General features: G+C 37.5%; 1 protein-coding gene across 3 annotated transcripts in view; it reads right to left on the bottom strand.

Moving 5' to 3' along the window:
- Nucleotides 1-26,893, bottom strand: part of nptnb (neuroplastin b) — a 38,634-nt gene extending 11,741 nt beyond the window's left edge. For 2 of the 3 annotated variants that reach the window (XM_028436150.1, XM_028436142.1), the window contains exons 1-3: nucleotides 26,322-26,893; nucleotides 4,840-5,187; nucleotides 746-920 (exon numbers count right to left, since the gene is read on the bottom strand). In XM_028436150.1, the coding sequence (XP_028291951.1) occupies nucleotides 746-920; nucleotides 4,840-5,187; nucleotides 26,322-26,406 (608 nt within the window). In that variant the 5' untranslated portion in view covers nucleotides 26,407-26,893. The remainder of the gene's footprint in view (nucleotides 1-745; nucleotides 921-4,839; nucleotides 5,188-26,321) is intronic. The other variant, XM_028436159.1, reaches the window with a different exon arrangement.
- Nucleotides 26,894-27,843: the final 950 nt, after the last annotated feature.

A 27,843-nucleotide genomic window follows, 5' to 3' on the forward strand; every position in this document is an offset into this window, starting at 1 on the left:
ACCTCATGACCACTTCTCTCTGAGAAAACATGGCGCCGTACGTGTAAACAGAAGAGGAGACCGGCCCATTTCTTAGCATTGTATTTAAAAATTATTACTGCCACATTAGACGCATTGAGACAACTTTCATAAATATGTTGGGAAGTCACTTTGCCAGAGTTTTTTGGGGAAAACACAAGAAATCTCAGTAAGAATGAAGTAAAAACACTTCTACACATCCGTCTGAGGTACTCCAGATCCCACAATGCAATGCATCAAATTTTTCCAATAATGTTAATAAGCCAATATTTACAGTAAAGCTAAAAACAGATTTTCTAGCAGCAATTGTTACCGTCTACATTTGTTTGTGAGTAAATTGCCTTTGAGTTATTGATCCTACACTTTGTTTTTATCTGTTTTTGTCTCCAGCAGCTATAAGTGTATGTTGAAAATGGCAAAACGATCAATGATTTTCTGCATACTGTATCTCAATTGCCAACATGCAACAGTGTACAATATATGCAGTATCAAAATTGCTGTATTTTCATGATTAAGATCAGAACATTGTTTCAGTGAAATGAAAATACATTCAGTCTTTTACCCAATAGAATACTAACCAAAGCATCAAGCAGTTATATCTGGGGTTCTCAGCATATTTTGTTAGCCTGAACTTGACATGTAAAATTTTTTTCCACCATTTGCTGATAATTGACATTTTTCCACTTGTGTGGATTCAAACACCGTCAAGCATTAAACAAAGAAGCACCTGTACACTGTTTCCGTTTGCTCTGTTCGTGTGTTGGAGATCTCCCGACCATTCTTCATCCAGAAGCTTTCCTTGTGGGGCGTATGGGCAGTGGTGAGGTTACACCACACCGTGACTGGTTTACCATGCGTTTCCGATGATAGGATGATCTGATCAGAGGCATTAATCTTTGGTTCTAAAAAAACAGAGACAATCAAACCTTATCCATGACCAAAGGCTTACAACATTTCTTATGTTCCCTCTCAGGCTGGTTTGGCTCCAGGTTGTGTGCTGCTTTTATATATTTAGTGTAGGAGGGTGTCAGTAAAGTGTGATTCACACAACAAATAAACACAGAAGATCATAAGTGTATAAAACAAATGTAAACACCTGCCCTTAAACAATTCACCATCATAGCAATTGAAACCCTGTTTTTAAATGGCATACGAATACAATTGTTTAAATAACGCGCCCATGAATAGTTTTGCTTCAACGCTCCAAAAATAAGAACATGCAAGTTGAATAATGCCATCAGATGTATACCTGAAGGATAAAAAATATGCCCAAAAAGCCTAATCTCTTGCTTTGTAAAGCATGCAAACTAATAAAGATGAAGATTTGTAGACCTTTTAGCTCTAAAGCTCATTTCGCCTATAATGGATTTAAATTTTAACTTAGATGTCTCAACTTCAGTTTTGGAGTGCATTGTTGTTTGTGATGCCAAAAAGTTGCAATCATCCATTGCCACTCTTCAGCCAATCAGTGAGTCTGTGAGGACTATTAGTCATCCAGGCCTTTATCCATCTGAGTCTCTGCATACAAATAATGTGAATAATTTTAGAGAATAAATGGTTTTAGCCATTATTTTTGACCAGCAGTACATTTCACCTCTTCTAGTTGCAGTGGTTGGCCAAATGCCTCGTATGTATGAGGAAAGAAGGACGCTGTGGGACCTGGGAAATCTTATCCATCCACCATTATTTCCTCTCTCCTTTCCTGTCTTCTTAGCAATGGGAAAGCGCTAAAGACTTACACCACATCCTTTGTTCTGCTTTTGGGTGTCACTTCTAGTCATAAGCTAACAATGCAGTGATTTGTCTGCTGAATCATATTTTTAGCAACATTTTTTTAAAGCTTACAAGTTTTCTTAGGCATGGTTTCCATTGTTGATATTCAGATATCTAAAGCGATAAGGGGCTCCATTCATACAATTTGAAGATCAGAAAGCTAAAAGCGCTTCAACCGTATTTCAAACTATTTGAGCATGTAGACATTTTCATTTGAGTTTAGACAATCTAATAAGCAAACATTTGTTTAGGTCACACAAAACCATCAGATGTTATTTTCTTCAAATAGTAATTACTGGACTTTCAGTACTTTCAGCAACAAGGTCTTTGAACGGCAAACGGGCTTATAAACATAAATCAAGTGTTTCATTGCTTCTGCTATCAACTTCACATTTTGTTATAACTTGTCTGTAATTCTGATTATTTTGGTATCTTTTGCCAGCCAACATTCATATGTTGGGTTTTAAAACGACAATCAAATGTCTTCACAGAAATGTAAACTTTTTTCTTATGGATTTAGTTTTTTTTAAAAAGAGGTTATTAAGAAAATCTCCAAATAATACTTTAACTTTGATTAAATGTAATTATTATTCTATCATAAAGATTGTTATCTAGCCTTCACAAAGCACTGTGTGAACTATGATGGCAGATTGTAAAAAACCAGAAACAACCATTGATTTAGTAGCTGTGGTTTTAGCAAATATATATATTCTTTTTACATCAGTCAGATTCGATCAGCTAATATAACGTACACTACTGTATATTGCTGTTTAAACAGCTGCTGCCATTCATCCCTCCAACTGTATCTCACTCTTTATAAATATCACACAATTATTATTCATGAGTAGTGTCCACAGGCCGTTTATGGTAAATTGTCAGCGGGTTGTGGGTGGAAAGCTTAATTTCCTATACTTGTTAGGATTGTTTGATAAATGAGGCGCCAGTGTGAAACAATTGTTCACCAAACAGACTTTTGACCTTTCTACGTCCCTGCTTAACGTGTTTTTAAATCTTATTTGCTCGTCACGCCGGTTATTTAACAACTCAAAGGGTTATTTCTCAAGGACAGTCATGGAAGGAGGAGGTGTCATCTTAGACTGAGGTACCCTTTGCTCTGCCTTGAGCAGTGAGCAGGAAGCTTCCTCTTCACTGCCCCTCCTCCTCCTCCAGGGCGGGCCGACCATAGCAACGATGGAGCCCCCGAGGGGAGGAGCAGAGAGGAGCAGCATCATAATCCTACTACAGGCTGCTGCTTCTGCTGCAAGGCCACTAGTAAAGCTAAAGAGAGGAAAATAGCTGCTACTCAGGCTGGTAATGGATTTCCACTGCCACCATTTGCCTGTTTATTTATTTATTTTTAAATTATTACAATATTGGATAGTTTTAGGATTTCACTGTCCCCTCCCCTCTTCTATCTCCGTCACTCTCCACCCCTCTCACTAAGTAGAGCCACATGTACTATTAATAGCATCTATGAGACATGCATACACACACATACAGTACATAGCAATAGATACATAAATTAACATGTACAGTATGGTGGTCGATTGCAATTTCCCCACAAGGTTGTCTGCAGGACACCCAGTTATCATAACTTAAGCAATAGCCTACCTGGTGGAAAATATATGAATACATCTATTACAATAGCATATATATTGTTGCTCCAAATGCATATTCCAAATGAAACATGTTCACTTGTTCCACTTGAAGGTACTCCCATGTAGCACTAAGAAAAATGTAGTGTCAGATGTATTGACAATCACTTGACAGCTTTGTGTTGAATATCACATAGAGTAGCATTCAGATACAAATTGCCAAGATGTATGAAATCAATCAAAGTCAAATGTTGAGTCACGTGAATCAACTTTTTTGAGGGATTTACCTATTTGGTTTGTTTATAAGAATTACAATAGATGACCAAAGCCACATATACTGTATGTCTGTAGAGGCTTTACTGTGCTTAAGGCCCAGAGAGATCTTACTCTACAAACTGCACATTATTATTGACTGGCTAAGAAATATAGCCAATATGTAAAACCTTGGTTACTACATGTTTATAAAGGAAAAACATGTAAACAGTATGTCACTGACATGATGTATTTTATGACGATCAGGACTGTTTGGATGAAAGCAGTAGAGCGTTACTCACTACAGGTAAATATATCAAAGTAAACAGCAGTCCAGTTAAAATCCATTAATTAGTGATATAATGTCATTACTGATTCATGGTCACTCACTGAATGAACTAGAAGGCACAAGGTAACACATTACACAGGAAGATTTAGAAAAACTGTTGAGGACAGTTTTCTGTCTCATTCTGAATTAGAATTGAGACATTTAAGACATTTAAGACCTCCAATAGGATTCATGCTTTCATTATAAAGCAGCAAATATTTGCTTTTATCGGGAGGAATTTGACAACAGGAATCACACTAGCTGCACTTTAGCAGATCCCTCTTTGTGTCTTCTTATATTATATTGTGTCTAGTCCCATTTTACTGGGAAAGCCCAATCAAAAGCATCATTACTTTAAAGCACTTGAAGATTTCCATTGTACTTATTAGTCATGGCTTTGAAGTAAACAAATCAATTCATGCAATGCCGAAAAATAATACAAAGCAGACGAAAAAGGTCTTACAAAAAGCCTGCGAGCAGTGGATAGGGTGAAGTAAGGTTACACAGAAAAAAAGTATTATTCTTTTGAAGTGAGACAGTAAAAGCACAAGACTGATGCACAGTAGGAAAAGTAGATAGAAACTGAATTAAGCTCCAGGGTTTGTGTTCCTGTAAGGGATTAAATGAGGTATGGGAGAGAGGCTACGAATTAGATATCGAAATTAAAACATGCAACTAAGAAATTTTGTAATTTCAGTAGTTAATGTGTTTTTTTAAAGCCATCTGAAACAAGTATATTAAAAATATGGCATGCTGTTTTTGTTTTTGCCCGGGGATTGGGCAATATGATAAGGGTGCGATGGTTAGAGTGGCAGGCAAAGGGGAATGGTTGCTCGTTTTTCATCTAGGTACTACAGGACATTGATCACTCACTCTGGAGCACCAATATGGTGGCCTGGGCACGGATCCAGGTGATGGAGGGGTTTTGTCGAAGGTCATTGCGCCTGGGGTCGTTGCTCGCCCGGCACTCATAGATCCCAGAGTCCTCTAGTGTGAGGCGAGTGATGCCTAGAACACTGACCCCATTGGCTCCGTACGCTGTGTTGATGGATACCCGCCGCTTACGGGCTCCTTCCCACAGCTGCTTGAAGGAGTCGGCTCGATTGACATCCGCATACCACCACTGGATCTCAGGAGTGGGGTTGCCCACCACCTCGCAGTACAGCTCAAACGTGTCCCCAGTAAGCTTAGTCTCAGACATTGGCGACTTCACAAACCCAGCTGGAGAGGAAAAGTGTGTTGGGATGGCAGGGAAGGAAAGGGTAGAAGAGGGTTAGAGCAGTAGGAAGACATGGAAAGGTCAAGGATAGAGAAGGAAATCAAATAGTCAGATTACATCACACAAAAATAAAGGGTGATTAAAGGCAAATCAAATAGAAGCAAGATATAAATCATTGATAGTCTGGAAAAGAAAAAGTTAATGATTATATCCAATCTACACCATGTCTAAACCCCTTGGCCCACTCAAGGCCAACTGTCAGTCAAAGTCAACCAATCGCAAATCACTGTTAGTAAGAAGTAGATGTATGATTTCCTTATCTCCCTACCTGATCCTTCCATGCTACTGGAAGTTGCAGTACATTTGTTTGAAACCCCTGCTTTCTTCTGACCTGCCACAAGGAGGGAAATTCAAAAAATGCCTTGATTATGGGTGGGGCTCCTTGAGCAGTTAAGACACACCCACTCTATACTATAAAATCTCCAATTAACAGTATATGCTATGCTAACCTGCTACTCATTACTCAAAGTACCTATCTATTCACTCTTCTCTCAATTCAACCTACTCACCACAGATTTTAGAGCCCACAGGTGTTAGATTTTATAAAAGGGGTGGGGCTACCAGTGCTTGATGCAAGAGGGTCCCAAAACATCACATGATCTTGTTCTCAGCCAATAGCAAAAATCAATTGTAATAGCCAGATTTCAACCCATAGAGGGCAGTCGCTCTGACATTTTACAAATAAATATGACAAATTGAAATACTTTTAGAGTTAGACCAGGATCAATCAACAGCACTACTTCATACTTGTGTATTCAGCAGAAAAAAGTTTTTGGAGTTTAGTTACTCTTTAACAACGGAAAAGTCACAGATTTAATTTAAAAAAGTAAACATGAAATGTTTTTTTGTGTGCCTTTATGGTTTTGGTTTGTTATCCTATCATGGTTTTCTGTTGGCTTGTTCAGTATCCGTGAGTGTTGCCCACCACATGTAGCCGAGTACGTAGCCGAACTGCACTGCTAATACACACTAATGGACAACCACATTCACACCTGCATAGGCAATTTACAGTTGCAGTTTCAAAAAAACATGCCTGCCAGGAGACTTCTCTATTATTGTTCTATTCAGTAGCTTTTAGCACTCCTACAATCAACGGGAGAAGTGTGTAGACTGTAGAGGTTTCTTAGGAACATCACCGCTTTTGTTTAAACCAGTATATCAGTTGTGTACTCGCATAGACAGTTGATTTGATAGTTGATCACAGTGAATTCCAGTGTAAAGGATATTTTAAAGGATATTTTTTTCAACATGATACAAAAAGTCAAAGCTGATTTAGTGGAACCCCAAGAGTTCTTTCAAGGGTCCTACAGCTTCAGTCAAATTCAATTCAATTCATTGCCATTAAATTTAAGACTAACTTCACAGTAAGCACAATTGGCAAAAAAAAAAAGAAAACCACCACATCAATTCCATAGTAGGATACATTTTTTTCCAGTGTCAAGTGCAGACCTGCAACTGGCGGCCCCCAAAGTAAAAACACAAAAATACACAAGATGGCAGTAAAATACACAAAAGATTATTCAAAATCACTCCCAAAAACCCACAAAATGACTACACAAATAGTCAGAAATCTATAAAACAACAAAAATATAAAAAAATACAACCCATCTTCGTCGAACAGGCAATTTTTGTTAAATTTACATTTCCCCATGTTGTGGAAAGTTCCGCTGCAACCACGTCACTGTTTTGTAATTGGTTCCACTGTCGTGATTGTGCATTATGGTAAATTATACACTTTTTAAAGAGCAAACGTTACCATTTTTTTAAAAAAAATGTGAAACTAATTACAATCATAAATTTAAAACATTGATTTAAGACATTTTAATGACAGTTAAAGCTTTATTTTTAAATTCATGAATTTAATGCCTTTTAAGACTTTTTAAGGAACCCTGTCTTTTAACAGTTTTCAATGGTTGTTGTTTTTCCATAGCCAGATTTACAGGGTTTTCAAAACTGTCAAAGTCCACAGGATAATCTCTGAAAGTTTTTAATTAGATGATGTGATTTCACACATAGACCCAACTGAGCTCCCAGTGTTTAGTAGACCTTTCTCAAATCTCTGTCTGACAGGTGGTTGCTCTCAGAGTCTCACGCAGCCATCACTGCTGCAGTCAGAGAAAACCCACGACACTCTGTGTCCACAAACGCAAATGAGTCAAGCATGCATAAATTAAGATGTCACTCATTTTGGAAGCCAGCATGTGTATGCCTTGAGGGGGGTAAAAAAAAAGGCCCAGTGAAATAGCAGCAGACTACTTAAAGAAACAATTGGTAATTTAAAAAAATATATAGACTATTTAAAAAAAAAAGAAAAAGGGTTTTGCAGTGGCGGTACTTGGAAATACATTTGTCATGGATGCACTGGCCTTGGGCTGTGGGATAACACTCATACTGGGCTCAACCTTAGACACGTTGTTCCCAAATACCTGTTTTATGGAATTTCCACTCACCTCTTCCTCTGTTCACAGCCACCACCATTATTCCTAAACCACACACTGGTCACCAAACTGGCTTGACAACACAACAATAAACACAATATACACAACCACAATTTCACATCGCATCACTTAAAACTATTCCTCACCCATTCCATATCCTATCTTGTATCCCTCTTCCCTGCTAACTTCCCCACCCCCCTCCAACCCCTCACCTTGGTGTAACACTGCCCTCTCTTTTTTACATCCTCCCTTTAATAAAGTATTTCTTACCCTTCCCTAGGGAGGGCTGGTGACGGTCACAATTATGCAATGAAATAAATAAATTTATTTAATTGCAATAATAAAATATGCATTGCTGTCAAAAGATTGCACTTCTTGTAGTGTTAACCTTCGAAAGCATGTGCAGACAAGGTAAAAAAAAAAAAAAAAAAAAAAAAAGAAAAAACAGTGTCTATGTGTGACAAAGACCTGATTACTATTACACAAAAAACAAAAATAATGTAACTATATTGATTTACATTTTGACTATTACATTGGTTTTTTTTGACAGCCAATAGTTACTTTACTTACTAAGGGCTCTATTCTCCCATGCGCGTAAGTCCAAAAAGCTGCGCATCCCAGTTACATACTATGGGTGGAGCAGCCCTGAAATGTGGGTGTTCCCATTCAAATCTAACTTTACGCACATTCTCTGGTGTGCGTAAGTCCTTTTCTTCTTACGCGCTTCTAACCCTGGAATAAGTGAAGCGCCCCGATAAGGTGAAACATTATATTGCACTAGAAATATGGACTTAGTTACATTTGAAGCCACACGGACTCATGCGTCACGCAGCAGCAGCTGTGATCACTCAGCTGCTGCTGCGTGATAAATTAAAACTCTGACAGACGCAGACTTCTGTCCACGTTGGTCACAGTGATTCAACTATTTTCACAGTATGTCCAACGTAAAGTCACAGTTTGATCCACTAGAGAGTGAAACAAGCTGTCTAATGCGGATGAGGATGGACCAGAAACTGTTCCCACACATATTTAAATGAGGCTCAGCTCAGGTCACTTTACACAATTGATATTTAAAACTGTGTATTATAGAAGCCAATAGTTGTGTTTCACTGCAAACATCCCTCTGTATTACAGCAGGACGCTCTGCAGCCGGGTTATTTCCTCATATCTCCAGCACATCTAACTCAGTCACGCTTTACAGCAATGATGATGATGATCAAGGAGAGAGATTTTAACTGTGACTCAGACAGAAGAATGCGGCTGATCTTCAGTCACACTGCAACAATGTGATCAATGATTTGATCAAATCAACCTGTTACATTGTTTATCAATGAAGGCGTTTCAAATTATAAGTGAACTTTATCATTTTCACGGATTTCAATTACATTTACAAGTGTTGGGAAAACTCCAAGTTCCGTGATTTCTAGACAGCCCAAAAAAATGTCATCACCGCCTCCTTTCCTTCAGCTCGCCTTCATTCACAGACTACGCGGTTTTGCTCTACCTACGCACGGTGGGTGTATCAGGAGCCTGGACCAGAGAATACGCGTAGGAGAGAAGCGCGTAACTTCAGGTGCGCAAAGGATCTTAGGGTCTATTTTCCAGATGGGAGAATAGACGCTAAGTTAGCAACACTTGAACTGTGCACCTGTAATTCAGCCCATGATGTTTGTTCTACCATAGACATCAGTAGGTTTGTGTTAAAAAAAATCACAGCAAGTGTAAATTTCAATATTTGGGTAAAATTGATCTTTGCATTTTTCTTGGTATGCGGTTTTTGGTGTTGTGTTTTTTGGTTTTTTAACACAGCAGTCTACCTGTGCTCCAGGTAGCTATAACAAGTTAAAGAGCAACGTAGCATCAAGTGTAATCTGAATTATAATGAATAAATTAGGATTGCATGTGATAGCACAGGCAAAGAACAATTATTTGGTACGAGTCTTAGAATGTTATTTTATTTCCTGAGATCAGTGGACAGAGATGAAAAGAGAAACAGTAATAGAGTATTAAAAGTGCTAGCATGGCTAACTACATGATGATTGATACAATTTGGAAACTAAATTTTGGAGATTAACGATGTATTTTTTTTATCATTTACAGTGATAAAATATTTTTTAGGAAAAGTATTCACATGTCCTATAAATCTCTTTTTAAACATAAAAACAATTACTTCTAACACCATAAATTAGGTCAGACAGCTTATGTTTTCAGTAAGCTGGATTGAGAGGGTGAGATTTCCAAAATCCATTGGGGACACAGTGGTAGAGGAGGGCTCATATTTAACCAGATTCTTCATCAACAGTCAACACACATACACACGCACATACACACACAAAACAGACAAACCCATTTGATTGATAACATTTCCTTGAATACCCCTAATAAAGCATATCATTGGTGATTATTTCTAAGATTATAAGTCACGGTAGTGGACTGTCTGTCTTTTTATTGCTTATGGAAAAATCAATCACTGAGATTCAAGAATGTACTGAACACCTAAAAAAAAAAAAAATCCATATGGCATCCCTGGGAATCCGCTGGCTTTATGACTACAGCTGTGACTGCACCCTGCTGCATCTGTGCCTCAATCATGACCTGGTTCCACATCAGTAGCGTGCCCCACAATGCACTGCCAGCCTTAATGAACCCTCTAATGATAAATCACCTGGACCACAGACTTAGTGTGTCTGCACTGCAGCCCATCAGCTGTAAAACATATATATTTTAAGGCATGAGAAAAAGACACTTTTTACTTTTGCATCAATAAGTTTAAACAGATTAAAACAAAAAGGAATCCTTCACCTTATGGGTTGTTAATGTACATCAGGATTTGGGTCAATTCCATTTTTCAATAACAATTCCATTTTCAATTATCCATGTTCAATTATAATTCAGTTATGATTACGATGATCAGCATTTTGTCCATTTACAAATAGATTATAATTATTATTTTTCCCCTGAAAGTCAATCACAATTACGTTCTCAATTATATAAGTTCAATTATAATTTTACTAAATTTTATTCATATAGCGTTGTGATAATTGTATGCGTTTTGTTTTAGTGCATTTATTATAATTTTTTATGTAAAAGCCCAACTAGGGACAAGAGTTGGAATTAAGCAATTACTATAAACTCTTTGTACAAAACAATCACAGTTTTGTTACTTTTTAAATAAACTTCTATTTTACCATAACTCTTGTAACCTTTACCACCTGTATGAGTGTGACAATTCACTGACAGGTAATAGGAAAACTTAATATGAAACACATTTTAATATGCGTTAACTACTTATGTGTAAGCCATAATTGTAATTCTTTATCAATTACGCAATTACAAATATAATTGACTCCAACCCTGCTGTACATTGGTCCTGCACTAAACTAAGATCTGTTTTGGTCAGAGTTAATTCTAAACACAAAGCATAAAACCTCATTCAAGATTCATAGATATATACATGATAGTCACATTCTAATAATGGCCAACAAATCTGACTGGAAGCAGTATGGATATCAATTACCGTAGATGTTAAGGAAAAGTACAAAAATATTCTGTCTTCTTGTTAGTAGATGAGTCTGTGGACATTAAGTGCTTGTAACTTGTGTTTCAGTGTGTGACGTCAAGAGATATGCCAAGTAATTAGCATTTGTTTCTTTTCTTGGGAAACATCTGGGCCCGTCAAGCTCCTAACATAATGCCAGAGGGGGAAGCCAAGCTTGTCCACCTACACAACTAAAGCAAGGTTCAGTTTTGATACATTTATCCTGCACTCTTTACTGAGATTACAATCCTGAAGTGAAACGACACACAAACACATTCTACTAGCACTGCTGCTATCCATGCATATATGCTAATAACGCAGCAGTAGTGGACTGAAGTGTTTTCCAAGGTGATAACAAGACTCCCAAAAAAAAAAAATGAACAGATGACTCAATTAAAATTCAGACTCGGGGAGACTCGATGGAGAAATGCACACTGAACAAACTACAGACAACGCAGGGACAGTTTTAGCATTGTTTAAACGAGGATTTACGCTGGCTGTGAAAATCAAAGCTAAAGCGGCCAGATGGTATTCCTTTATCTTAGATACACGTTGCAGGATGGGAAGATACAGACATTGCTGAGTAAGGTGGAACTTGGTAATGGGAAATCATTCCTGTATTTTTTTTAAAAGTAAACTAATGACAATTTTGATTATTTAAAAGTTATATTGCTCTTGAATACTGAATAATTATCAATATGCTCACTGTGTAGTACAGAGGTAGGCAACTTTTATCACAGCGGGGCCAAAAAATGTGTTTGTTTGATCGTAGGGTCACATGATCAACATTCATGTCAGCATTTTGAATAATGAGCGATCTGAGCATTAATACAGGAAAGAACAGAGTTTTTATAGTAATGTTGTGTTTTTCTGTCATTCTGTCTAAGTTTGTTGTTGTCTTGCTCATTGTGAGGCATTTTGTGCATCTCTGTAGTCCTTTTGTGTATTTTTCCAGCAAAATGTATATTCATGGGGTCTTATTGTATATTTGTGCTGTCATTTTGGATTTTTTGGGGTCATTTTTATGCATTTCTGTTGTTGTTTCACTTGTTAGTGAGTACTGTGGGTTTGCTGAGTCGTTTGTTGTGTTTTTCTTGTCTTTTTGTGTACCGTTGTTGTCATTTTCTGTCAATTTCATGTATTATGGTTGTCGTTTTGTTCATTTTTGTTGTAATTTTGTATATTTTTGGAGTATTTTCTGTGTTTTTCTCTTGTCTTTTACTGTATTTTCCTGCAATTTTGTAATTGTTTGCATTTTTTGTGCATTCTTGTCATTTGGTACACTTACTTTAGGGGCCACATGAAAATAGACCGAGGGCCGCATGTGGCCCCTGGGCCGGCAGTTGCCTATGTCTGGTGTAGATGCATAGTTGATGCTAGTACATTACAACGGAGCCTGTCAGGGATTTTGTGATCAGTAAAAGAAAAGGACACATTGTCCTGAAAGAAACAAGGCCCTATTTGGGTGGTGGAGAATACAAACCTCACGTTTCAAGGTGTTGTCTGTTCTGTTTTGTTGCTCTTGAGAAACAAGGTTGTGTTCTCCCTCCCACACTAACCAATCAGAAGTCTAGTTCTAGTTTTCATAGGAGGGGAGGGGCCAAAAATGGTGATTTGTTAAATAAGAAGCCACCTAATTGTCACAAACCACCATTCTCAGCCAAAAGCAAAATATAATTCTAACAGCTAGATTTAAAATCGTTCTTACATTTTTACAGCAAAATATGCCTAATTCAGATACTTTGACTAAAATGCCAAGAGTTGGACAAAAATCAATCAACAACATTACTTCATACCCAAATACATTTGCTTTCAGCAGGGGAAAAAAAAGGTTTAGTTATACTCTTTAAGGACCAAAAGCTGCTGATGGAGAAATGCAGGTTTTTCTTTGTTTAAATGACTATTTATAGAGTGTTGAATCTAATTTTTGTTGAGAGGAAGAAAAAAATGTGACAAACTTCAAGCGGTGCGAGAAGTATTGCGCTAATTTTTTTCCGACCACCTGTCATAAAAATGATAAATGTGAAGCTCTTTAGAGCAGTGTTTCATTTATAGTGCTCTCTTGTAACATTGAGGCATTTAATGCCAAAAATTACAATGTGGCTTCTAAGAAAAGCCACATTGTAACTTAGAGCAATTTCTTCTGTTAAGCAGTAAAAGTATTTAAAGACTATTATTGCATATTGTCATTAAAAAATAATGGGAGATGATAAACCTGCTTTTAACACACAACAGTTGCCTTATGTCTAATTTTAAAACTACAAATATAAGAACTGCCGTTACCTAAAGCCCCGTATGTATATACAGTAAATGTATCTTCAAACCAGTGTTCGTTTTTACAGCAAATTTTCATGTAGTTTTAGTAATATGCAACTTAGTTTTAGTCAAAATTCAGTCATCAGGACTATTTAAATTTTAGTCGACTAAATGACATTAAGATTTTAGTCAACTGAAATGTGATGCAGAAGAGTTTCTGCATTTTTTCTAAAGACTCAGTTACCATTGATCAATCTGATATGATATGGAATAATATTAATATTTGTAAATAAACACAGACAGATTTGATGTGATCAATGCGTGAGACCACATGTTCACATGACTTCTGATTGGATTGCGTTCCATGTCACTAGTCAACCACCTACTAACTTATGCTGTGAACATTCCTAATAGAGCTGAGCGATATGGACCAAAACAATATATTTTCTCAAAATAGTGATAGACGATATAGATCTTGATAATTCTATTTTAAATTATGTCTGAGCAGAAAGACAATTCCTGGTTAAATTTACTGAGGCAAATTGCCATATAGGCACATTTTAACAAATAGATGCACAATATGTGCCACTTGTGGCTTTTTCCCTGAAAGGGACAGCATGTGTGAGTGAGTTCTGTAGTGTGGCTTGTTTAGGGGAAGGTCTGGGTTAGGACACACTCATTAATTCTTCTAATTGAGCTTTAGATGCTGTTCTGAAGATTAAAAGCAGCGACTCCTGAAATGAGTATTTTGATACAAAATAAGCTATAAAATACACATATTGATATATGCGATACTGTAGTTTTCTATATCGCCAAAATAGAAAACTCTATATATCTCAAATCTTGATATATTGCCCAGCTCTAATTCCAACATTATTATACAGCCTAAATGCAAACATAAATGTGTATATGAAGCACATTGTTTATTTAATATTTTACAGTTCATATACAAGTCAGCACATTCCATATTTACTGTTAATTTCACATTGCTTGTTTTTAAGTTAGACATTAACATTTTATTTTCATTACATATTTTCTTATAATTTCTCATGCTCACTCATGTGGTTCTCTGGTATTCACACATTTATTGCAGACTTTACATCCTTTAACACTTTTTGAAAGGAGTGTATATTTGTGGTGCTTGTGATTGGCTGATTTTTCATGGTGACAAACGTTGGTCCTTCCGCTGTGGGAGCCGCTAAAATCTCAGTTATAAATCTTACAGAATCTGTAACTGTGTCCCATCCTGTTACTCTTTAGGAAGGTAAACTCTCTGTTCCATTTTCTTAGTTTTTTTCGCCGGAACGTCTTCTTATATTCATCTATTTCTCTTCTGAGCTGTTTCAGGGTTTGTCCGCGCTGTTGGCTCTAATCTCGCAAGAACTCAGGCCCACCCAGGCCACTTCAGGTGCCAGTTCTCGTGAGGCTAATGACAGCGTTCAGTTTAGAGAGGCAGAGGAATGTTTTTATTTATTTACTTTTAATTATTACTACATTATAACACGGGATATTTACAGGATAATACAAATACGGGACGATGGTGGGAAAGAGGGGTAAAATACGTGAGTTTCCCGGCCAAAACGGTTGACAGGTATGAATATTATATAAAAACTCAGACAGTTAAGCTATGCTGGGGTTACACAGAGCCTCGACATGAGTGCCTCAAATTTCAAGTTGAGGTTCTACTGCGCACCAGTGCGGTTAGTCACAATACAGTACGCCAAATGTTGCCGAATGATTATATATTTAGATCAACACACACCTAGGTGCATCCTATCTTGGACAGTACACATTGCTTCACAGTGCTCCATATTCCTTCACTAGGTCATCAGGCTGCTGTTTTGGAATTGTCCCCCCCCGCCCCGTGTTTGCATATAAATGGTACAGCCCAATGTGTAAGCAGGCTATATGTTGAGACACATGTAGCACACAGCTGCAATTCTGGTCTATCTCAAACACTCCCCTTCCGAAGAGCAGCAGGAAGAGGAGGAGGAGTAAATGGCCCTACACACTCAACAAATATGGTCACATTCTTAGCTTTCTTGGAAGTTCTAAGAAGCAACTTGAGTTGCTGTAAAAACGGCTGCTGTGAGCTTGAGGTGAAACAATGTGAAATGGAAATAGACTTCCTGTCAAATGTTGAGCTCTTTTTTTTTCTTTTTGCAGAGTTGTGTACCAATAGACTTCCATTGCTTGAGGTTAAATCTTTGCTTTGTCGCATTGGCTCTTTTTCCTCCTAAAATGACAATTTTAGTATTATTGATCTTGCAACTGTCAATAGCCACTTCTTCTGATGATGCTGTAAGGGTTTGGCATCAGATAAGCACACTATCTACAGCCTCTACTTGGTTGCTAAAGATGGTTAATGGTTGCAGAGCTAGCATGCTGATAATCTATTTGACTCTACCCTTCATTAGAACTTCTCAGCGTGTTATTTAGTTATTTTATTGTTGCACATTATTAAGTATTGCCTCCACAAACATACATGGGTTTCAGCGTCAAATTGTAGATTGAGATAAACTGACAACACACATTGGGCTTAAGTAGAACATTTGATAGCTTAGGTGAGTAGTGCATCCAATGATGTCTAGGAGTATGTCTCAGTCTCTCCGCGTGTAGAGGAAAAAGCTCCCCTGGGAACTGACAAGAAGCCACATGCACTACCACCATGCAGCCTAAGAGTGAGTCAGCTGCCTGCCTACAACCTGGATCCTCTCTGCAGTCCCACAACTCAGTCTGTGAAAGCAGAGGCAGGAAAACCCCGTAGGACCTAAGAGCTGGCTGTGCTCAGCAATGTGCATTAGTACAGTGCTTCTTAACCTTTGGGAGCTCAGGGCTCCAATTTTCAAGTACAAAGCAGCCCGGGACGCATTCAAAGATAAACATGATAGTGATTTATGGAAAACATCTAACTCTTTGACTTATAATAGAGTCCACTTAAAGTTTAATATGCACATCCTAATCAAATACAACAAGAAGACATAGTCATCAACATCCCTCGCCAGATTGGTTCTTATTGTAACTCAACCTTTTCCTAAATGTCCTAAATCTAACTTAGATGTATACATAAGAAAATATTATCACATGTGAATATAAAATTACTAACTGTCTTAAACGTTTTCTAAGAAAAGCTGTCCCCTTTGAAGATACCTCGAACAGAGTAAAAAAAAAAAAAAAAAAAAACTGCACAAGGGCAATAACTCCGGAAGAAATAATTGCACACTTCTCATTTTCAAACTTGATACCCTGAAGCCACACACCAAACTTGGTCATCCTATCTTAAACGGTTTCTAAGGAAAGCTGTCCCCTTTGAAGATACCTTGAAAAGAGTAAAAAAATGGAACAAGGGCAGTAACTGCAGAAAAAATTATTGCGCGCTTTTCATTTTCGAACTCCATGAAGGTATTGATACCCTGAAGCCACACACTAAATTTGGTTATCCTATCTTAAACTGTTTCTGAGAAAAGCTGTCCCCTTTAACTCGGACGGACGGATGGAACTCAAACCTATATCTCCCTCCCACATTTTGTGGCGGGGGATAATAAATGAGGCAATGTACAGGTGCATCTAAAAAAAAAAAAAAATTGAATATCATGAAAAAGTTCAACATTTTATTGTCATTTATTTCAAAAAGAGAAACCCAAATATAAATATAGACTGATGACACATACAGTGAAATATTTCACTGTGTGTCTTTAATTCTTGAAATTTTGATAAACGGCCGTTCATGAACTCGTTCACATTTTGGGCGAATGTGAACTACACCTTTAGTGAATTACACCTTAAGGATTACTGTCCTATTTTTGTTTTCCTGATTTAAGTCCATTCATGCAGCAAGTTTTTCCTCCTGTTTTTGAGAATTTACTCTCGAGGTGAAAGCTGCAGCTGCTGTCGACTGAATGGGTTCAATAATGGGGAACTGCCAGTATTCTGAGGGGAATAGCTCACAGCAACATATTGGGGGACAAAGAGAATTATGAACTCGTTCATTTTTGGAAATGAGAACCTAGTTCATGAAGTTGAAATATGAATTGAACTAATTCATTTTAAAATGTGTGAACTGAACTTTTAACTAGTTTGTGTAGAAAGTGGACGTTCCCAACACTGCCTGTGGAGGTGAGGGAATCCTGTTCCTTACTTGGTGATGTTCCTTCAGTTGGATTATTCCAGTTAAAAGCCATTTATTTGGAGCTCATGTGGCGTTTAAGTTTTAGCTGTTCTTCATGAACATGTCTCTGTGAGAATTAAGTACCTGTACGCAACACACTGCACTGCTAAATCCTAGCCTTAATTTGTATTTTTTATTTTTTTTTTTAAATGCTCCATGAGTCAAGGTATTGTTTTGCATTTTAGAAGCATTTCAGCATCACATCACTGTGAACATTGACATCTTCCCACATACTAGCACTGCAGCAGAAGGACTGCTCTCTCCACTGCAGAACATTTATTTATGGAGCACAATTTATCAACATAGTGGAGTCATTGCCCTCCAACGCCATAGCTAATTAGGTTGATAATACGACTAATGCGACTTGTATTTAGAACAGATTATTCCAAAGTTTTATTCACACAAGGGACCAGATTTTATTTCAAAGAACCACTTTCGACAAACTGACTTAAAAATTACATTTTATTGTAAAATGTAATTTCTTAAAATGACAAAAACATCAAAAGGGTATTATTAAAAGTATATCACCACACTATTGGCACATTTCTATTGAACTAGTTAGTCCTCAATCTACAACATAACTGTGACATTTTATTTTTTTTCCCCCGCCACAAAGAGAAAAGGGGATATAGGTTTGAGCACCGTCCATGCTTCCGTCCGTACGAGTTAAAGGCAACAGCTTTTCTCAGAAACAGTTTAAGGCAGGATAACCAAATTCGGTGTGTGGCTTCAGGGTATGAATACCTTGATGGAGTTCGAAAATGAGAAGTGCGCAATTATAATTTCCTGAGTTATTACCCTTGTTACATTTTTTTTACTCTGTTCAAGGTGTCTTCAAAGGGGACAGCTTTTCTTAGAAACCGCTTAAGATAGGATAACCAAATTTGGTGTGTGGCTTCAGGATATTAAGTTCGAAAATGAGAAGTGTGCAATTATTTCTTCTGGAGTTATTGCCCTTGTCTAGTTTTTTTTTACTCTGTTCAATGTATCTTCAAAGGGGACAGCTTTTTTTAGAAATCATTTAAGATAGTTAGTAATTGTTGTGAGTTATAATGAGAACTAATCTGGTGGGGGATGTTGATGACTGTCTTCTTGTTTGGGTTAGGTTTTGGTTCAGTAAGTTTACTGCATAGCTAGTAGCTACGTTTTAGCGTTGACATAATGGCACACAAGTTTGACCACAGACTGACTTTCCAGCATCCAGCTGAATGGCAAGACAGAATCCTTGAAGGGGGATAAGATTCCCTATTTCCAATTCACTTGAATTATGTGAGCCTGTCGTTTAGGTCACAGAGGAAAGGGAACAGTTTAATGAGATTTTAATCCCAATAACCTCACCATAGTCCACAGGCTAAACTATTCTAATCCTATTCTCTAATCACAACTAAAGAACGCGCCTCGTTCTGTATTCCAGGTCAAAAGCAGGGAATACAAATGATATTCTATTGGGGAAAAATGGGACAACCTGGAGATGACTGATAAAAAGAAAAATCCTGCTAGAAATGGCTTGCCATTTAAATACAGGTAGTTACATGAACCAATGCCTGGTCCTCGGTGATTAAAAAAAACCTCACTGGGAATTTAGTTTTTGAGTACTTGAGCTGCTCCTGCAGAGGCAAAAGCATAGAGCTGTGGATAGAAATGAGGAACATCCAGCTGTTACTATGGGTTTAAGCTGAAATCAACAAACAGATCCAGGAAGTGTAACTTCAAGACAAATTACCATACAGTTACCTTTAAAAATAGCCCACCTACTGCAGCTGTGCAATAGTATTTAGGTTACCAGTGTGGGGTTTAATATAGTGTGATTCTGGTATTAATCAAAGCAGGTCATATCAAATGTCACAGTGAGCTCCACATAAGTCAATGTGACATCTTGGCTCGAGTCCTACTGAATATTTTCCAGTCTGACAAACGAACCTTTGTCCGGAGTCTGCATGAAACATGATAATGGAGCATGCTACTGCAACATTTAAGTCTATTGATTGAGCAGCATGCTGCTGTGTGTATTGTCTATTTGTAAAATGTAATAGAAGTGTTTAGCTATGATAATGTGCAGTAGAACTCTCATATTAAACTATACATGTCTCCAATTTTATTTGTCCTGTGTTTGTCAAATTGTGTACCCCCTTCAGATCATAAGTACCCTCTCCATTATTTAATAGGCTTATTCATTTGTGGAACAGTAGTGGGCTCTCCTAAACCCTTAACTGTGTCTCAAACGTTGGTTCCCAAAGACTTCATGTACAAATTCAAAACAATGAGTGGAATTTAAAGTGGAATTAAAAAAAAAAATATATATATATATATATATATATATATATACAATATATATGTATACACCATGCATAAAAGATTTCTTACCCTGCCTTAGGGAGGGCTGGTGATGGTCACAATTAAGCAATAAAATAAATCAATGTATTTTATTGCAATAACAAAATATGCATTGCTGTCTCATAATGATTGCACTTCCTGTGGTGTTGACCTTTGACAGCATGTGCAGACAAGTAAAAAAAAAAAAAAAAAAAGAAAGAAAAGGAGGAATAAAGTTACATTTCTCATTGCTGTTTTTTTTTTAAAAAAAAAACCAATACACACATTTCCTACAGTGTTTTTCTTCTTCTGACAAGTAGGTTTAATGATTTGTTTAGGGCTATAAACACTAAAAATAAAAAAGGAATAATAGCTGTGTTAGAAAAACAGAGCTATATGCTAATGTACTATTTTTATCTTTACATGCAAAACGTTTTAGAATGGAAAAAATACTTAAAGTAACAGATGGGCGTAATGACCAACAGCCATTTTCTGTACTTGTGCTGCTATGGCGGCTCGGGGACCACCTGCAGCTCTTCGTCTAATTTTGTGCGGCCCCCAAAGACAACGCATAGAATGGCAGAAAAACAGCAAAATGTACACAGAATGACTCCAAAAAACAAACAAAATAACCAGAAATTACACAAAAAGACACACAAATGCCCAAGAAAACCAAGAAAATACACAAAATGACTCAAAACACTTCCAAAATCCCTTGTTTCTACAGTCTTAAGGCTCAGATTGGTCAGTATAATAAACACTGATATAAATGTTGAAAATGTGGCCCTGAGATCAGATACAATAGTTTTGTGGCCCCCACTGTGACAAAAAGTCGCCCATCTCTGGTTTAGAGTCTATTCTGTCCCCTGCATTCTTCTCTCTACTCTTTCTGCTGGTATCTTATTTTAGGTTTCTGTCCTGAAGCTTATTTTCAGTCACCCTGAAATTAACATTGTTAGTGTATTATTCTTTACTGCGGCTGAGTTTTGTTCTTTTTGATTAATTTATGCAGATTATAATCTAATGTTCTGAAAATGAGAACAACCTATTTTTGCCAAAAATCTTCCTATTTGTCTTTTTTTTCCCCCCTGGAAGTCATGGGTGGCACAAATACATGTAGCGTACGTGCATGAGGATAACTACGAGTGGGGGCGATTATGTAAGACCCACAGACACCTCCTCAGGTTAGCTCCAGCCACCTTCTCTGCACCTTTAGTCGTCTTTGCATAAAGATCACACCATCTTTAAAATAGTGCACAGCCACACAGCGAGTCTTTAGAAAGGCCATTCAGCTGTGCAAAAAGGAGGCCATCCATTAGGAGGTAATGGATTCACTTTCACAAAAGGACCTTAAAGCCACAGTTCTCAGTGCTGTTTCTCGGTGGTAAAAATAGAAAAGAGGCAGAATGGACGTATGCTATTCAAGGCCCTACAAACATCTGTTGCAGAAAGAAAGCACCTTTGGATTTTTTACGTTGTTTTCTTTTTTTGCTGAATGTGAGGAAATAATGGGCCATGAATTCCCTCTGCTCCCAAGATACGGTGATTACACATCTCCTGCATTCATAATTATCCCTGTCCCTGACAGCACTGTCTGAACTCAGTCATTTCACTGGAAAATCTGGGATTGCGTAAAAAGCCACTCACTGATTGCCCTTATTCTGAACTGTGGGGAATAGGTTTAAAAAAAATGTTTATATCATATCATATGATTGCATATATATGGAAGAGAATAAGGCTTTATTAAATGTAAGGGCACTTCTTTTGGTCACTGACACCAGCCTCACACTGACCACTCACTGTATTAAAGTAAGTGTGTTTGTGGAGCGGGGAGCTTAACCTCCATTAGATAGCATGGACACCAGGTCACGACCACAAAAAGTGTTTGAACGCCTTAGCTAAAGCTTTATAAAACAATAGGAGGCTTAGTGGGTATTGGATTTCTCCTGGTAGCAAGATTGTGCACGCAAACACAGATGAACTACAGACCTACAACAGACAGGATCCCTGATGTCTTATTTGTGTTGTGTAACGGCTGTTGTTTTATCTTCACAAGATGACTAATGCACACTGTTTATACTTTAAATAAGATGGAGTTGACTTATTATGCTCCTGTTTGCATAATCTTTTTTGTACCAGATGTGCACAGAAGTTGTCAGTGTCATTTTATAAGCTATTTATTCATTTTAAAGCAATTGCATTAAATGTCTTTTTAAGTCATAGTTTATAGTTACCCGCAAAGCAAAGACAAGGTGGACATTAGGTAATAACACTACACGTATGCAAAGGGATTGTTGGCCTTATTTTTGAGTGTGTAAAGGATTACGCTGCATCAGCAATGCTGGGTTGTTAACACGTGTGGGTGTAGTGGCCTTTGGTGTGATATGCAGCTCTTATGCTGCTAATACAGCCTAAGTCTTTGATCCCATATGCATATGACAACAGTGCCGCCTTCTTCATCATCGTGACAGAGTTACTCCAAGATTCCAATGAACCTCGATCAAAAAAGAAAAAAGCGGTTGATGATTTGTGTTCCCTGCCAGCTGAAGTGATTCAACTAAATGTGAAGTCATGGCACGCTGTATCACGGAGGAACATCCAACAGCATATCACTGACATTTACCCAGACCAAAGCATGTCACTTTTACTAAAACGTGAACTTTAAAAAAAAACTGCAAATCCAAATATTTGTATTTCTTTCATTTTCCTGACTTTCTTCATTCTATCTGAGGGTTCAAAGTGTACGTAACCTGTCCTAAGTGCCGACTCAGCCTGTTTAGCATGAGACTTTCTTACCGATATAGATATTGATCTGATATCAGCATGAATCATACATACATTTATTACTTTTTTTTTTCTTTAATAAAAACATAATAGTTACTTAGTTTGTAGTGTGGAATGTTAGAAAAGGCTTGATCAGGTGATGTTACTCAAACAGAGAACAATAGTCAGTCTGACCCATTTATTATTAACCAGTTGGTTACATACATTTAAACCTTCAACATGATATCTACACTATTCTACAATTGAATAAAATAAAATTAAAAATAAAAACTAAAAAAAATAAAAAATCAGAAATTTTAATCTGATATTTGTTTTCAGGCTGATATCGGATCGGGACACCCCTATTTATTTGTTTGTCTGTTAGTGGGATTGCGTCAAAAGTACTCAAAATTGTAACAAAAGATAGACCTTACGCCATGGAAGATTGTAGGGCTGCTTGATTATAGAAAAAATGATAATCACGATTATTCAAACGATTATTTGTCAACTAAAAAGTTAATTATTTTTTGTACAAAAAAACCCCCACAAAATATATTCTTTAAATATAAATAAAATCCTTCAAACACTAAAATCCAGTATGTTCACTTTTGCACAAAACAAAACACTTCTTGCACGTGATGTGTCTTTGCTCTAGTTCTTCATCATCAAACCCAAAGTGTTCCCATATCAGAGAATTTGATTTGCCACTAGTTTACTAAATGTTTTTGCTGCTTTTCTTCTGCCGTGTTTCAAGACCACGAGCAGCAACTTTCCTCGTGTTAGGCTGCAGGCTAGCTTTGGTTTTGAGATGGGCGGGGCGGAGGGGAGGAGCTTGCATGTGCGTGGATTAAACAACTCAAAGTTAGTATTTATAACACGTGTGTGCCAAGCTTTATTATTTGTAGATGTCTGAAATAGTGGGTTTGTTTTATTTAGAGAATAAAACATGTAGAAAAAAAACGTTTTTTTTCGATTATGTTATGTTTGTAATTGTTGGGTGTAATAATCAAAATCATAATCAAATTTCGATTAATTGAGCAGCCCTAGAAGATTGCTTTAAATTCTGGATGGCATCCGGATCAATATGCTGATTCTGGATCAGTTTCAAAATCAAAAAAATCCGCATCTCTCATTATTGCCAAAATTTCAAAAATCCATATCTACGTATTAAATTTGACCCAGTTATGTCGGGTTGCTTCCTCATCGGATCCAGATTGCGCATTTCATTGCAAATCACATTTGGACCTACTGTATCTATTAATTGACATTTGGTGCTTGTTGGAGGTTTGTGCTCTATGAGAGCTCTTGTTTAATCTGGAATAACAGGAAATGTGGGTGGAGCTGGAGAGTAGGCGTGGCTCCACGACAGGCGTGGCTGTTAACTAATGTGAATCTAAAGTCCACAAACTATCTGGAACTGACACGGAAAATTCATCACTGACTGTAACATGAAGATATGTTATATTTATTACATTTCATTACAATATTTATTGACAAGAGCAACTTTGCAGTGGGGGCCACAAATATGTGACTTTCCTGACATTTAAGTGTGTTTTTTGTTGTTGTTTTGCATGTTTTTCTGTATCTGTTTACCATAAATCTTTTGGCGTCATTTTGCTGTCCTTTTGTGTATTTTGTAGCTATTTTCTAAAATGTTGCTGTTGTTGAAAAATTAGACTGAGGGCCACATGTGGCCCCTGGGCTGCCCGTTGCCCATAGCAATATTTTTCTATAATATAGATATATAATATCAGCCTATATTGTTTCATTTTTTTTTAAGTATTGTGTACCTACATCTTAATAATACTTTTATTATTGTTTTTAAAATAGGAATGAAAATGTTCTAAAATCCCTAAAAAATGGTTTTCTATAATATGAATACAATTATTGTGTAGTATCTACATTAAACTTTGAAAAGAATCAAAAACCATGCTTAAATTGTTTGCATGTTCAATATCATTGATTTATTATTCATCCACATTAACCTGAAGCTTTTATAATGTTATTTACAGCACAACTACTGTGAGAAAGAACATGTAGGATTTGGCATGTGGCCCAAAGGCTAAACGACAAGTGCATGTTGGTTTTCTATGTTCATGTCTAATCTATAGGAGAACATATATTTATTATTTGCATTTGATTTATAACACAGTTGTACACAAACTTCAGTATGAGGTGACCAGTGTAACAAGATGGAAAACACCATAATAATCCCTGAGGATAATTTAGTTTTGTTATATTTAGTTTTGTTTGTTTCTAGGGTTTTGTTGAGAGAGAGAGAGAGAGAGAGAGAGAGAGAGAGAGAGAGAGAGAGAGAGAGAGAGAGAGAGAGAGAGAGAGAGAGAGAGAGAGAGAGAGAGAGATATATATATATATATATATATATATATATATATATATATATATATATATATATATATATATATATATATATATGAAGCATATGTATCAAACTCATGGCCCGGGGGCTAAATCTAGCCCTTTGAAGCATTCAGTTTGGCCTGCAGGAGAAAATAAAATTGACAGAGAAAACATGAATCATTGTGTAAATGAAACTCAACACTCCTGGTGCTTACAGTATGATTACAGTCATTTTGTCATTTTTAATGTTAAACTGTAAAAAAAAAAAAAATTTTTACTTCTTCCAAAATCCTTCAATTTTCCTCAAAGAATTCCATAATATTTTCCTTAATTAAATAGAAATTGGTCACAAAATCTAGGAGATTTACAGAGAAGATCCTGTTGGGACTGATACATTATCACCTATTACTTAGATATTGTCGGTTTCTTACATATTTAGTATTTTATGTATACATAGAAGTGCAACCTATGGCCCAGTATCGTTGAAATGAGTAGTTTTCCAGCATAGAATCTGTGGCCTACTTGAGATCAAACTGCTCCATAATTGGCCCCTGAACTAAAATGAGTTGAATACCCCTGATGTAAAGAAAAGGTTAGATAATACAATCTGTGTGGCATTAATGACAGTCCTAGTCATTGACAGTGTGACACACCTGGAAGCTCCAGGGTTTACTACACCCAGTGCTACACATGAGTTAGCTTTTTGTTTTCATTATATGCTAAACATCCAGAACAGGCTATTCTTGCTTGAAACCCTGTTTCTGCCCCCACCCTCTGACTAAACACACAGGCAGCTTCAGGCTTTCTGCCCCATGTGGCCTGGAAGGATAAACTACTCAATCTAAAGGAGCTCATCATTCAAACAAAGTGCTGCCGTTGATTTTTTTATTTATTTATTTATTTATTATTTTGCTTCCTGTGCAAATGTTAAGTCCGTGTAAATACAAATCTGGCAACCCAGTCCTGAAAGCGCAAAGTAAATCCTCTTACTGACACCTTTGCTCCTCAGCACACATTAGAGCATCGCTGCCTAATATCTACACTGTCGTCAGTTAAGGTCAGAGATGAAATAATAAGACGTATTAAACTCTGGCCTTGTCGTCACGATGCGTGGAAGTGAAGTGGAAGCCGAGCTTTAACGCAGTCGCTGTCCAAATCCTCTTTGGAAACATTTCCAAGTCCAGTCACTTTCCCTCGCTGTGAATAAAAGCTAGAGTTTCTATGAATGTGTGTGCTTACCGTTCCAAGCCGACACCACGGACAGCAGCATCAGGTTCCCCCACAGGACCGCAGACAGCATCAGTGCGTGCGGGTGCGGATGCATCGCAGAGGGTACAGGGTCTCTGTCGGACGAATGTGGGAGGAGAGATCGTGCAGCCTATCGATCACTAGATCTACTGAGATGGGCCCAGCATAGCACCGGGCTCTGCGAAGATGTCAACCAAGGAAGATGAGTGAGGAAAAGCCCTCTCCCTCTGGTTCAATGAGCTGTGGAGGACGGAGGTCCAGGGCGAGGCTGGGCGGCTCAAGGATGCCGATGTGCGGCCATAGGCAGCAGCCTCCGTCGGAGAGTTCCTCGGATGTCAGGGAGATTGTCCACGGTGGGGCTCGGAAGGCTCAAAGATGCGCAGAGCGATGCGCATTTGCGCACCAAGCGGTCACAGTCCGGTGGTTAAAATGAAAGTAAACGCACAAATAATTCCCGACTGGAAGTGATGTGGCCCAAACATTAGTCTGTTATCAGCACCGGGCTATTTTTAATACCAGATGCTGCCTGCTAGGACACCAACAACAGGATGCGCGTACCCGGGGCGCGCATGACCGCGGGTGAACATCCACATCCACATGCACACACACACACGCATATAACTGCTGTTTTTGTTCCTGGATAATTATTAAACATTAATGTGGATTCATTTGCCATTTTCAGTAGATGTTGGGGATGGTTTAACACTATTCACGTGTTTATTTAATTATCACTAATGTTTCAAAGCAGCCTTTGGACATTTTGTGAAAATAATGTGTAGAAATGTAAATATGCAACATGTGCTCGTTAAAGCAGAAGAATTCTGTCTGAAAGCATTTTTTTTTTTCTATCCCTGGTTTCATCTGTCATGTGATTTCAAGGCCACTTCCCCCTGAATCTAAACACTTTCTATTGTCAGGTTTTAATATGAGGAGATTATGGCGATGCTCCAGAGCTCAGTGAGGTCATTTATAAATTGTGTCATCACATCAGTGGCCTGAGTGCATTCAAGCTGGAGGCTACCTCTTCCCCTTGAAAGTTCAACATGGCCTCCTCCTGTAATCCTCTCCCATCCCTAATCTGAGCTACAACGTGGGCGACCTCGTGTGGCCAGTGAAGAGAAACTGGAAAAGCTCAGCCTTCTGCATAACTGTTGTTATTCTTATACAGTAATATGTCTGTGTTTGCAAAAAAGCCTCTCAAAGTTGTGGATCACATTATCACACTGTATATTGCAGACATAGGCAACCCGCGGGCCACATGCGGCCCTCGGGCTAATTTTATGGGGCCCCCAAAGTAAACATACAAATAGACAGAAAATACACAAAACAAAACCACAAATACATTAAAAATGACAAAGAATGACAACATTGCAGAAAAATACAGTAAAAGACAAGAAAAAACAGAAAATACTCCAAATACACACAAAACTACCACAGTAATCCACAAAATGATTCTAAATAACTCAAAATGACAATTATTATTATTTTTTTTTTTTTACAAAGTTCCAGAAAA

Source organism: Gouania willdenowi, chromosome 3 (genome assembly GCF_900634775.1).
Source record: "Gouania willdenowi chromosome 3, fGouWil2.1, whole genome shotgun sequence".
Taxonomy (NCBI): Eukaryota; Metazoa; Chordata; class Actinopteri; order Blenniiformes; family Gobiesocidae; genus Gouania; species Gouania willdenowi.